Source organism: Habropoda laboriosa, unplaced genomic scaffold (assembly GCF_001263275.1).
Source record: "Habropoda laboriosa isolate 0110345459 unplaced genomic scaffold, ASM126327v1 scaffold214, whole genome shotgun sequence".
In the NCBI taxonomy this organism is placed as follows: Eukaryota; Metazoa; Arthropoda; class Insecta; order Hymenoptera; family Apidae; genus Habropoda; species Habropoda laboriosa.
In genome coordinates, this window is record NW_017100328.1 from 303,062 (window position 1) to 317,076 (window position 14,015).

The 14,015-nt window shown below is 39.8% G+C and overlaps 1 protein-coding gene across 1 annotated transcript in view; it reads right to left on the reverse strand.

Moving 5' to 3' along the window:
• Positions 1-2,658: 2,658 nt before the first annotated feature.
• The window catches only part of LOC108574415 (fibroblast growth factor 18), a 21,414-nt gene continuing 10,057 nt past the window's right edge, over positions 2,659-14,015 (reverse strand). The window contains exons 4-5 of the mRNA XM_017936998.1: positions 4,297-4,403; positions 2,659-3,144 (exon numbers count right to left, since the gene is read on the reverse strand). Coding sequence (XP_017792487.1) covers positions 2,701-3,144; positions 4,297-4,403 — 551 coding nt within the window. The 3' untranslated portion in view covers positions 2,659-2,700. The remainder of the gene's footprint in view (positions 3,145-4,296; positions 4,404-14,015) is intronic.

Sequence of the window (14,015 nt, forward strand, 5' to 3'; positions counted from 1 at the left end):
GAGATAAAATAATACAAGGTGGTTGGAATGTGAGAATACATGAATGACAGAAGGAAAGAAATGCTTTACCTTTGTCGAACTGAAATGAAATTCCAAAAAAGAAACATCGAATAACCAAAGAAATAAAACGAGACGTTTCTTCAGTTCGTTTATTTCCAAAATGTTCGATGTGTCTAACGAAGAACAATGAATAAAGAGGTGATTTTGCTCGGAGAAATGAGGTGTAATGGAGAAAGGGAGAGTGGGGTAGTGGATTGGAAATAATTAGAATACAAGGGGATAGTGCAGATTTCCATACATATACGAGGGAAAGGTTTTTCTTCTCGGGCGGTTTGGTTTCCGTAGTATCTAAACACGATTTCAATAAATAAGCTACCTAGGGAACGAGTTCTTTTTGGGAGAAAGGGGCAGGCGCTCCTTACGTGGCGAGTCTGCGAAAAGAGGCAAAATCAGGTATGTGACTTTACGCGGCTTCTTCTCTTTCCGTACTCTCGAATAGAGCGTGTATGTGTTCGTGTGTGTGTGTGTGTGTATGTGTACGGTGTTAGGGAATAATCACCGATTGGAAAGGATACGGAGAGGTAAAGCTACAAAAGAAAGAATTTCCTGTTTTCTTCGCGAAGCCGTGTAAACATACCCCGTGTGTTGATTCTTTTCGTTGAGTCGCCACCGCGTCATATATTCGTGTACCTAACCTAGTAATACAGTCTGCGATAGCGTCCTAAGGATTAACTTCATTTAACAATCATATAATATATTACACGCAATCACACGCGTTCAGAGGCAAATACGTACGCACGCAAAAAATGCACACAAATACTTTTAAGCTCGTACACGAACACGCAGTTTAAGCCGATACTCTCAAATACTAATCTCACTCTCATTCCTATCAGAAAATAGATTTTCTGTGTGAATTACAAATGCTCGATGCGAGAAAAAGTTCACGTCGAAAGTAATCGTATTTCAAATAGGTACATCTCGTATAAAATATTCAGAGATCCCGTTTTCTTTCTTTTTTTCTTCGTCATCTTCTTCATTCTCTCTCTCTCTCTCTCTCTCTCTCTTTTACCCCCCCGTTAACTTGTCCGTTGTCTAGAGATTGGCTCCTGAATAAGTTTACTAAAAATATATATGCGCTGTCGCATGGTTGCTCTCCTGGAAAAAGTTGTATACCGATTATTTGTCAAAAAATTGTGTCTGTTTGCCGCGTGTTTTGGTTGTGTGTGTATATACGTCGTTTTCCTCGTATGGACAAATCGCGCGAATATACATATATCCGCAACACGCACACAATTCGCGTTAACTTCCGTTACCGTTAAGTAAGATCGATTAGAATAAGGGTAAAAAGTGGGCTAGGTTAATGGAGCAGAGCCGTTGATAAAGTGTAGCGATTCGGCAAACGAGCGCAAACCGCGAATCTTCGACAATCAACGCGACGGTGAGAACTGCGTGTACGTCGCGAGCACGCACGCACACATTATTCATACACGCAGGTTAGCCAGGCACGCATGCACGCACGCACGCTACTTTAGGCGGCGTAATTAGCACAGCGAGCGAGAGAGTCTTGCGCGGCGTGAGCTCTACTGCCCGGAGCACGCTAGAGAGTTTTACACATTCTTAGAACGCCTCTATCTCGGAAGTATTCCCTTTCCAGAGACAAATTTTCATCGTCCGCGGATTAACGACGTAGGTACGAATGTACAATCACGATAATTTCGGTAGAATAAAAAGGAACATTCACGACATACGACACTTAAGATTCGATTTTTATCAGTTTCATATCAGAGATCCGAATATTTCTACGTTTTTCCTTTCCCTTTGAAAATGCGATTAGACCGATTCCAACTACCCGGAGGGAATAGTAAAATTCGACCGGAAGAAAATACTTCCATGGACGTTGCGATGTTCGTACATCTCTCCGCGCACCTATTGCGGTCTGTGACAGCGCTTGAAGCACGGTAGCTGTCCGATTGCGCAACGATTTAGGCCGATCGCGCGTAACATATACTGTTTTATTTACTTTATTTTTACTTTTTCCATCGCTAAACGATCAACTTATATTCTAGAGTATTTTTTTCTTCAACGAATTCGCGTTTCCCCCAGAAACTCTATACACCGTTCTCTTGATTATTCTTCTTCTAATATGAAATTTCGAGAACGTAAATTGAGAGAACGTGGTGCGACTTGATAAATTGGTGAGAGAAATGAAAGGAAACACCCGGCCGCCCGGCGGCGGCGGGTTAGTTAACTAATCGTATTATAAAAAAGAGAAAGAAACACTTGGTTAGCGATGGAACGAAAAGAGAGAAACTATGATATCGTGCATACTTGCCTGAAAAGGATTCAGTCGGGGCAAGTGTGAAATGGAATTTAGCGACGCAATAATGAAAAGCTCTACCCAGCAAGACTGTCTTCCTGCGATTTGGTACGTTCGTTATGCAAACGATATTCGTTGTTGTTGCTGTATAGCGAAATGCCATTGGTAGGGTGAACGTACGCAAACAACCAGGAGACACGAGGCGAGCCAGCTTTGTTCGTTGCGATCAATCGAGGCGCGCGCTTCGAGCCGCATTTCATGTGGTGCCGCTTAGTGGGTCCCTGATATCTCGACCGTACGTTCCACCGGCGTATTTGGCAGTCTGATCTCAGGTTCTCACATATGTGGATGAGGCAGTCTTGATCGGCGAGCCAGTACGCGGCTCAATACTTATTGGCCTCGACGAAAAGACGACTCTCGTGTCGTCTCCGTGATGCTGAGACCTTCTCACCCTGGCGCATTTTCCAGCGATTCGAGTGCCGATAACGGTGCGTCGTATGAACGATCTCCCTCGTACTGTCGGCCTGCAACAGAGAGTTCTTCGTGGCCCTCATCATGGGCGACGGCTTCCTCGATACAACGTAAGGATCCCATGGCTCCATCCCGCCCATGTCCGCGTTCACCAGGCTGTTGTGGTGATTTATGTCAGCATGGGGGTTGTACTTGATGAAATTGAAACACTCCTGTCGGCCGTGAAGATTTTTCATCGGCTTGCCGAACTTGTTGAAACCGAGATACCGTGAACTATCTACCACGCTTCTGTACGTCAGATACGAGCCGTTGTAGTCCTCGTAGAACTGACACATAGGACCTTTTTGCTTTTTAGGCTGGAAACAGAGAAACGGATCTTCTGTAGGTAATGCAGATCATTTTGCGCATTGCATACGCTACCGTTCGTTGGTTTAACCACTTGCCTTGTAATAACGAGTCTTATTCGTGGTACAGATTATGATCGAGATGGGACGAAAGAAGGAGAAATGATCAACTCCACTTTTTCATATCCTTCCAATTTTAGTATCGAAGCACTTGCTTTATGCTTAATTTTTCATAAACAGAACGAATTTAGTAAATTTTGTTTTACGGAGTTAGGCATTTTGGCTTCCGAGTGGATCATATGTCTATTAAATTTGTATTTTTGCTTTAACTTCAGCTTCAATTTGAGACCGAGCAATAAAGTCATGACTTCTTTTTATTTAAAGCCGAGGCTAACATACGTAGCGACTAAAAAATCGCAAGGCAAGGGGTTAATCGCGCAATCTAAAAGTGTGGTATAATTTGTAATTCTTTTCAATTCATTCCTATCCGTAAGTCGATGAAATTGAAATCTCATTTACCGAATTCAAAATTTTATATCGATATCTTGCTTTAATTCATCTTTTTTCCTATTCAAGGATGCGATTAAACTTCTGAATGGTAGTGTATGTATTGAAATGTATCATTTCATAAAAATTTGTAAATTATCTTTTACTGTTTTCTACTTGTTTTTGGTTTATCTATTAAGGAAAATATATAACCGCATATATTTGATTTTTTAAAATACTAGATCATTGCGTATGATATTTGCATATTTGCATAATTCACTTGCAATTCGTCGACGGAAATATGTCGAATTTCTTGTAGCTCGTTTTGATTAATAAAATTTAGTTTCGACTACGTTATCGGGGTCCAAAGTTTCATTTACGAATCGGTCATTTCACGTGCAACGACGGTAGTGTAATAAAAGTAAATTTTCTGCTCCAACTGTATATTGAAACACGTTAAAAATTCAAATCATCAAGATTGAATAACTTCATTTGTGACGTGAGTACAGTTTGAAAGGGTAGGGACGTTATCCGGCTAACTGCTAGTAAAAGCGATAGTGTGAGCGATGAATATAAATGTCCGAACTGTAAAGTTTGATGCGTTTACTGGCATGTATAAATTTACTTGCTCATTCACGATGATGAAATATGTGTACTAATTGGTAGGCAAGTAATTACCAGGCCGACGAGTTTCCACCGTTTGTTGAAGCAAATGTATCGCTGGCTCTTCTCCGCGAAGATGTACAATTTCCTACTGAAATCTTCGGACTGCGTCGTAAGTTTTTCTGTAACATTAAATGCAAACGAATATGATGATAAAATTGAACGAATTACATGTGCGTACCTACTTGGGAGTGTGATTAGAAAGTATTGAATACTAAACTTATCGTTTATTTGGTTATTACAATTATTTAATTTGGAATTCTGTCAGGTAAAATGATACTTTTCAAGTTTTCAATTCACGACGCGTTGCGCCCAGTAATTATTATAATAATTTCTTTTGGAATTCTGTTAGGTAAAGTGACACTTTTCAAGTTTTCAATTCCCAACGCGTTGCATCCAACGAGTATCGCAATAATTTAGTTTGGAATTTTGTTAGGTAAAGTGACACTTTTCAAGTTTTCAATTCCCAACGCGTTGCATCCAACAAGTATCGCAATAATTTCTTTTGGAACTCTGTTAAGCAATGTGACATTTTCCAAAGTTTCAGTCCGCAACTGATTCAGTTCACTAATTATTACAACAATTTCTTTCGGAATTCTGTCAACTGTACAACTCACAGACGCGTTGCGCTCAAGCGCTATTGCAACAATTTCTTCCGGGGCACTGTCAAGCGAGGCGACATTTTTCCAAGTTTCACAACGCGTTGTCCGTTGAACGGGTGAATCGGTTAACAGGGGAAACGTTAATGCAGTTTATAAAATCAGTCGAAAGCGTCGGTTATCGGGGACAAACCACAGGATACAGGAGGTAAACCGTTTTGTGCGTTCGGTATGCGAGCTGGCATATTTCCGAGAAGAGACCTCGTCGAGGTTTATGGCGCGAGTTGTACCTACATCGATGCTCGGAGACCCTCTTCCAGCCACTCTTCGGCACTGAGAAAGGTAGAAAAGGTTGACTAAGCTTGCCGCCGAGGCTAGTTGGTGCTAATGAAGGAGGCACAGACCGACCGGTGTGTACTTTACCACTTAGCGCGTCTTGTCGTGCCTCGACTCCGAACTGCGAACGTTGCGCTATGCCCGCTGCAACACGGCGTGTCTCTCTTTTTCTTTCGCACTAGCTATTATGAAATTCTGCCGATCGAGAAGCAGGGAGTCCTTTGTTCCGGATAACCAAAGGTAAAAGAAAAAAAAAGGGCTGACTCACAGGTACACAATCGACGTATTTCAGTTTGCTCTATCGGGAAGGACGGGTACATTTCTGTTACGACTGCATCGCGAATACCGTTCTTGTAACACGATTATTCTTGTTTACGTAATTTTAGCTGGAATGCTGTACAATTGTCGAGTACAACAATGCTGCTAACGTTTCGAAATGAACGCTTTATTTGGTGTTTCGTTGATTATCGAATGTGTGTACTGGTTGTGACAAGTGACCGACGTGAGAGTTTCTAGTTCGAAGTAAGGATATTATGCAATCTCTAGGAAGTTACGAATTGAATAAGTTGTTCAGCGACGCTAGAAATGGAAATAATAATAAATCTAGTTTTGCAGCAGAAATTTAAATTAATGCAGACAAATTTGAGGAAATGAATTAATTGTTAACGACAATTTTGTAATAATTGAACGAAAACAAAGGAAATGGCGCTACAAACGAAAATTCTTTTGTAGTGGAAATTGAAATCTAATTTAAATAATAACAGATCTAGTTTTGCAGTAGAAATTTAAATTAATGCAGACAAACTGGCAGAACTGAATGAACTGTGTAGTATTTGAAAATTATGACAATTTTACGATAAACGAATGAAAAGAAAGGAAATGCCGCTATAAACGAACACTGTACGATAGATTAAAACGAATGCCGACAAATTTGAAGAAATAAATATGTCAACATTCTACAACAAATGAACAAAGCAAAGGAAAAACACTGCCATTCGTTGTTGTCGAAATCCCTGGCAGACATTGATTCGATTGCAGATAATTCAAACGTTGATCGAAGCTCAAACGCAGATATGAAAAAGATTTGCTCGCAGATAATTCAAATGTTCAATTCAAATTATTGATTCGATTGTAGATCGTTCAAACGTTGATCGAAGTTCACACGAAGATATGAGAAAGATTGCGCGTATTTTCACCTTACGTTTTCTCGATACTTCCCAAATTATAACACCGTTCGATAACACTTTGCAACGAATGAATGAAAGGCGAGAGAAAAAAGAAAACACTGAATCGGTGGTAGATGTTGATTCGAACGTTGATTCAAATATGACCGAAGATACGAAAAAGAACTCGTGTATTTTCATTCCTGTGATTCGTTAGCGCTTTCCAAACGGTCACGTTACGCACAGGCCACGGTTCGTTCATCAGAGATGAAAAAGTATCGCATAATAATTAATTTTCGCCTCGGTTACGAGACGAAGTTCGTTTTAATTGATAGACGGTTGCCGGTAGAAAGTACGATGTCACGATCACGAGTTTTTCCGCCTTTTTCGTTTGCGAGCCACACGAGAGTGGGTATAAGCATCGTGTGTAGAGAAAAAGAAGGAGGCAAGTCTGCAGGGTGGCCCATTTGCTGGAGCCTCGTTAAATTCAAGTGGTTCTCGTCGGGTGCCTTCTCAACATCGAAATCAAGAATGTCCCCGAACTGCCTCGTAAAGTCCCTCTTTCTCCCTCCTGTTTCACCTGTTTTTTCCCTCTTTCGTTTTTCTTTTACACGTCTTTTTCTCTCACCGCCTCCTACCAGTCTTCAGGAACCAGAAAAAACAAGAGAGGACTTAATCTGGGACTGCTTTCGGACAAACCTACCATGCTCTATACTCCGCGCCAATTAATTGCGGCACTTTCCTTAATTAATTGAATTCACCTTCCAGCGGATGTCTATCGTAGCGGCATCCCTCTTTCTCGGTCACCCAACCAATTTGTCCTTTTCTCCGCTACTAAATTTTACCTTATCTCAAGTACGCGAAAATTGATTGTTACGCGTCGTCGCATGGTAATATTTTAATTAACAATTAAACGGAAAAACTACGTTTCTTGTGTATTTTAGAGAAATATGAAAAATTATAATTCAGTTTCGTATACTTTGTGATAAATTATTCTTAATCCTTTCACGCTCACATTTTTCTCATCAATTCTCTTTTCTTTCGTATTACTTCTCAAGCGTATAGAAATAAGTTTCCCGTTATTTATAACGCTGTAACTTACGCTTCTGTCGTAATAGAAGGGATAATTTATGTTACGGTTATTTGGCAATTACATATAATCAAAGTTGAAGGGTTGGTTTTAGAGAGTAGATATGAACGTGTGAACTCCGTGTGACCTATTCTGACAACGAGTCTATTTAATACTACTTTTTATTTCCGGCCAAGACTTCCAGTGGTTACTTTCTTATTTATATTGGAATATTCTTCGTAAATTTCTACTTCACACGGCGTACTTAATTATTAGGTTCGTAAAATATATTTAACCCTTTATAACTCCATGTGACTTGAAATTTATCTACTTATTTATCGTTACACCATTGCACTGTATTTTTGAATAACAATTGTTACACATTTTCATAGCAATTATTTTCTAGATCTATTCTTGTTACTCCCGTGAAACTGTATAAAAAAAGATACATAATCAACCGAAATACTTCTTCTGACGAACGAAGACGAAATCAGGTATAAAAGGGTTAAGCAACGATTTCCATGGATTGTTGTCGTATCGGAAATTACACGAATTGGCTGGTAAAAAATAGTCGGACGAAATCTCCGAATCGAATGAATACGGAAATATAATGGGCATTACCAACGGCAAAGTTCTTCGAAAAGTATGGCAAACAAGTTCGAAACTATCGTCAGAATTTTTCCTTCTTCCGTTTCCGCTTTCCAATATGAAACATGACGTACCTGCGTGGTAGCGGCGCGGAGGAAAGTATGACGATAACAACCTGACACTAATACTACCGATTCGAAAGATGATACGTATACGCTGTTTGTCCGTTCCAGTTACACATTACCAAACTCCTATACTTCCGATACCTAGTCGCCATCGGGGCAATCGCGGCGAAACTTCGACGGTACGTTTTGAAACGATGCTTATCGTTATCAAATAAGGGGAATGAGATCGTTCCAGCGCGACACGATGCGCCGCAACGCGGCTGTATGCGTTTGTTAGTAACTTGCCAGACGACGATGACTCGAGACAGGCGTCACCGGCGCACTGATTGCAATGTTTTGTCTAAGCAATCTCTTCTCTCTTTGAAAGCTTGTCAACCAAGTTTCGCATACAATTCAAAGAACATTACCGCCAACTTCGGAGGGGAAACTGTTTCGAAGAACGGGCAAACGCTCGGATGTAAAATTCTGTTACAATTTCCTCCACCTTTTTTCTTCTTTTTTATTATCTGTATTGAAAGTTACTTTTAGATTGTTCCTCCTTGTACAGATACGATCGCTCCTTTTTTTTTTTTTGAGAAATATGACAAATCTTTTATTCTGGAGGAAATAATTTGTTGCAATGAATAGATGCGAAATAACGTGGATACTGAATATACACCTATCCCCCGATTTACACGGTACTTTATTTACACGATTTTCAAAATAACGGCTTTTCACAAATATAAACTGTTAAAAATAAAAGTTTATGCTGCGCACATATTTGTACAGTCATTTTTTAGTGTTCGTTTGTTAACACCGGCATTAAACCAAAAGATGAACAGAATTTCCCCCTTTTTTGCACACAAAAAGCATTCATATTGTAACGTAAAGTTTGCTGCCGCCGCGGATCTTTCATTGGCGACCGGCTATTTTCGCCTTCGTCGATCGCTCGCTCGAAACTAAACCCTGACCCTGAATATTTTTTGTTTTTCATTTTTCATTTTGTTTTTTCCCCGATTTACACGGTTTTTCACACAAAAAGCCATGATTTCGATTTACACGGTATTCTGAGGAACCGATCATCCGTGTAAATCGGGGGACAGGTGTATACTTAAAATTGAAATATTGGTAAATACACGAGAAATTAATCTTTTAAATAATTTATTAGTGATAATTTATTAATAAGTCATTTGAAGTATATGCAATGCTACAATAATTTAACAACTCACTCTTTCAAAAACGAAGTCAAAGAAGCTGCAATTGTATTACATTATATGCATAAGAGATTAGCTGATTTCGTATGCATATGACAATACAGAAAGGTTACGAACGATATTCTTATTTAACCCTTTCGATATTACACCGCACTACTGTACTCTTCCATTCATAAGTATTAAGGAAATTACTAAAATCCCCCCCGAAATTATTGAAATACAAAATACAAAAGTAAAATTATTGAAATATAAAGTACAAAAGTTTGTACTTAAGTAACTTAATTTATAAACACGCTTTGCAGATAGTGACTACTAAATGCTACAACTCGACCATACATAACGAGCTTTACTTCTGAGTGACGAGCAGTCCAAGGGTTAAAATGCAGAAATTCGGTAATGAACTCAATTCTTATACAATTCGTATACCATACTTTCTGCACGAAGGTATCCCAATATTCACGAACACCTAGAATACCATTCTAAATAACTAGATTTTCGATCGTCCCGTCGATAATTGATATTCTTCCTTAAGAAACACGCCGACATTTATCCACCGTATACTCTGATATTCAGCGATCTAGCAAAGGGGATGAAGAAGCGCAGCAACTAAAACGTTTCGCCTCGTACCTCTGCCTTCCGTTCCCCAAAAACTTCTCCCCCTCTCTTTCACTCTTGTTTCCTCTGATCGGAGCCGCCGCAAGATTAGAGGCTGCCAAATGAATTAAAAGCCAACTTTAATCAAAAGCGGGCACCGGCTTTTAGGCACGATTACCCCCGATAATAACTGGTAGGGTGGGCCCGCGCGTAAGCGGGAAAGAGCAAGATAGAAGGAAAGAAGAATGGATCCCATATATTACTTCTACGTGCTCCTCGCGATACAGGAACCGATTCTCTCCGTTCGTTACAGGTTCGCAACTAATAGCTTTTTTCCTCTCGAAAAGGGATCCAAGTTACCCCTTCGAGGATATCCTTGCTCCCTCGCGAACGTATCCCCACGATAACCGTTTCACCGAGTCAACAAAACTTGAAACTCTAGGAAACAGCTGGAAGATCAACGGGGACGAATCCAGTTAAAGATCGATTTTACAAAGAACACTTTTCGTCGTATTTCTCCAGAAGGGGTGAATAAACGCGTGAGAACCACTGGAGGGCCAGAATTTCGCGGCGTCGGCGTTATGAAAGTTATAATACGACGCGAAAGCGAGTAGGCCTGTACCAGCCGCGTAAGCAGAGGAACAAGCGAGAAAAGGAGCAAAAGGATAACCGTGATTCTTGTTATAAGTCTGGCACGTATAATAGCGATCCTGTCGTTAACACCTAAACGCACGATTGACCAATACACAGGACTCTGTCTTTCACGGTCAGATGCGTCAGCCGTGAACGGAGGAGATTACAACGGAACGCAAATAGGAAGAATATACTGGTTATCCCCCGGTCTAGATCGAGACTACGACAGGTGAGGGCCTGATTTGCCCGGTTGACGCGATAATTACAGTTTTCTACAACTAAAATAATTAAATTCCAGAGTGAACGAATGCCGCTGCAGTTGTTAATCTATCCTCTTTCTTCCCCACTCTCTCTCTCTCTCTCGATTACCGTTCATTATCTCTCGTCCTTTCGACGGTGAGGTGTCACTTTGTGAAGTATATCGTGACTGCTGGGTCGTTGCTGGTAATTTAAAAAGGATTCGACTCCTTCGCGGAGCGATTAAGGCTGTTTAATATGAGAAAAATGTCACTGGGATCGGTGTAATTATAAGTATTAACCGCTCTGATAGAACTGTGGTTTTGCTTTTAGTGGAATAGCAAAGAGACGTTAATTGTCCGTCTTAAGCACGAGTTATAGTTATTATCAAATTTTAGTTGACGTGTAATAGGTTACCGTTTTCAGAGTACAGACTTGTTATCTATGAGGTTCTATAATAATTCTGTATACTGTTGCTGACGTTACGAATTGCTTGGAAAACATACTTTGTAGATTGGAGATATTTAATTAGCAATGGATAAATTTGTACGAATTTATTATTCATTTCTGTAATCGTAATTGTGACAGTGTATTGTTACTTTGTTTCGATTTATTCTAAATGCCGAGCTTGGAAGAACAGAAGTATTAATTAACATATATACTACAACGATTATTTCATTACTTCAATATAGAGTTTGTTACTTTGTAATTTCGATATCTGCGAGATGAATATTGATATTAATTAATAATCGAATATGTAATTTAATTATCGAAGAAATTACGATAATTAAATTAGATATATGTAGTTCCTTTTAACCAATGATTAATTAATATTTATCATCGCATATCATAATTTCAAATTTTTATCATATCGACATACAGTGGAGGACAAAAGTATTCGTACACCCTATAAAACGGAATAACATTTTTAAAATTGGGCCAAACGACTTGAGTTTTTTTAAGAACTTCGAAAGATTAGTTCACTAGATGACGTGTAGAAAAACTTTGGAAAAAACTGCAATTAGTCGGAATAGCGAAGAAAATAGCGAACTTGTTTATCTGAGCTCGTAATGAAAATTTAGAAAATACGTTTTGCAGATCTATGTCAATTATACACATGCTGAAAATTTCATCGAAATCAGTTAACGTTGCTACGAGCTACAAACGGTTAAAGATTGTGAAAATCACACTATTTCACTAATAAATCTGAAGATTCTTACATCTTTCGATGCCTGTCGCTTGTTTCTCCATCCACCGATTTCGATGAAATTTTCAGCGTGTGTATAATTGACATAGCTCTACAAAACGTATTTTCTAAATTTTCATTACGAGCTCAGATAAAAAAGTTGTAAAAACGACCTTCGCTATTTCCTCCGCGATTCCGACTGATTGCAGTTTTTTCAAAAAATTTTTCACACGTCATCTAGTAAACTAATCTGTCCAACTTCTCAAAGAAACTCAATTCGTTTCGCCTAATTTTAAAAAAGTTATTCCATTTTATAGGGTGTATATATACTTTTGTCCTCCACTGTATATAAAACGGAAGTTCTCGAAAAGATTTGCTTTTCATCTTACCGATTTTACTTATCCGACTATCTGCTTCTCTATAATAAGACTTTCGCTAAAAATGTCAATCGTGAAAATTCGGAACAGAAAACTACATTTCAATATTGTTTCACCGAAATACCATATTCATGATTCCATCATCTGTCAATTTCTCCGCCACGAAAACCCTTCCACGTTTTCATCCGCGCAAAGATCGAAAACGAGAATAAATATTCATCGCGGCGGCATAGTTCTACCGGTTCCCTTCGATACGATAGGGGGGCGCACCGGAGAAATATCGATTACCCCGTAAATTAGCCGACTCAAATTTCTAACATATAAAGTAACGGCGGCGATAACGCCGTGAAACAGATCCTCAAAAGCCGCGGTAACTAATTAGCGAGAAGTATGCAAAGGAAACAATTTTCCACACGAAGCTAATTATCTCCCGGGCCCGCCGACACATGAGGAATTCACGAAGCCACTTGCCCGGTCGGCAGTTAGAATTCAAGACTTCAAGGACGCTCTCACAGTATCTGAAACCCTCGTGCAGCCGAGACGGTTCGCCTCGCGAGCGGAGCTTGAGTAATCGTTGGTCAAGAGAAGATTGTTGTCGGGAGTAAAGTGCCGAGAGAGAGAGAGAGGAGGTAGATGTAAGTAACGGAAGGAAAAGGTGCAGCAGGCAAAGCAGCAGTAGTAACGGCAGCAACGAGAGCCAGAAGGAGGTGGAAAAAGGTGGAAGAGGTGGACCAAGGTGATGGATCTTGGGGAGGTGCAGACGCGGCGCAGCGTGCAGCGCGAAAACTGGCTTCTCTGTTTGCACAAGCCTTCTTCCCTCCTTTCAGACCTTCCTTTTCTCCCCTTCCTCACTCGCGAGAGTCAGAAGGGGAGTCGCCTTGCAATCGCGCCGCGGATAGGTCGAGCAGCTTGTTTCGATTGACTGCGAACACGTTTGACAATTCGAGGTTGTCGCGAAATTCTATCGGCTCCGATGATTTTCGTACAGTGGAACGCCGATAACTGGGAAATCTGTACTTTTTCTGGGAAAACGTTTCTTTCTCTATAACTCGAAATGAAGCTTCCGTTAACTCGCATTATTTGTCGAATTCAGAAGATCTCTGCATGTCGAAGTTAATTTCTGTTTACAATAGGACCAACGGTTCAAGGATCGTCGATTGTTTATTTCTTTATATGAACAGTGCACGCGGTTTGATCACAAAAGCAGTTTGCTGTGAAACATCGAAGGAATAGGTTCAAGCACAGTTCTATAGTTTCTCATTCTTTTGGAATGTTTGGAATGCAAGTTGCATTGCAAGTTGCACAAAAATTCCCCCTAAAAAAGGTAGCATTTATAATAATTTTTCAACGAATTTTTTATCATTCAAATCAATCGAAATGAGGTGAAGTGCTATTGATCTCCACAGCATCAAATTTCAAATTAATACAAAATTAGTAGCAGATTCAGTGTTAATGTAAATTGGCAGGTGATTCCAAACTTTTGGCCGGTAGTGTATGTAGCAAAATGAAGTCTAAAGGCAGGCGGAAAACACTAACATTGGCAATTGAAACAGTAAAAATTGGATCAAGCTAATGATCTCTTGTAACTCGAAGATATTTTCCCTTTCCTTGAGGTTCGAGTTATCGAGGTTCCA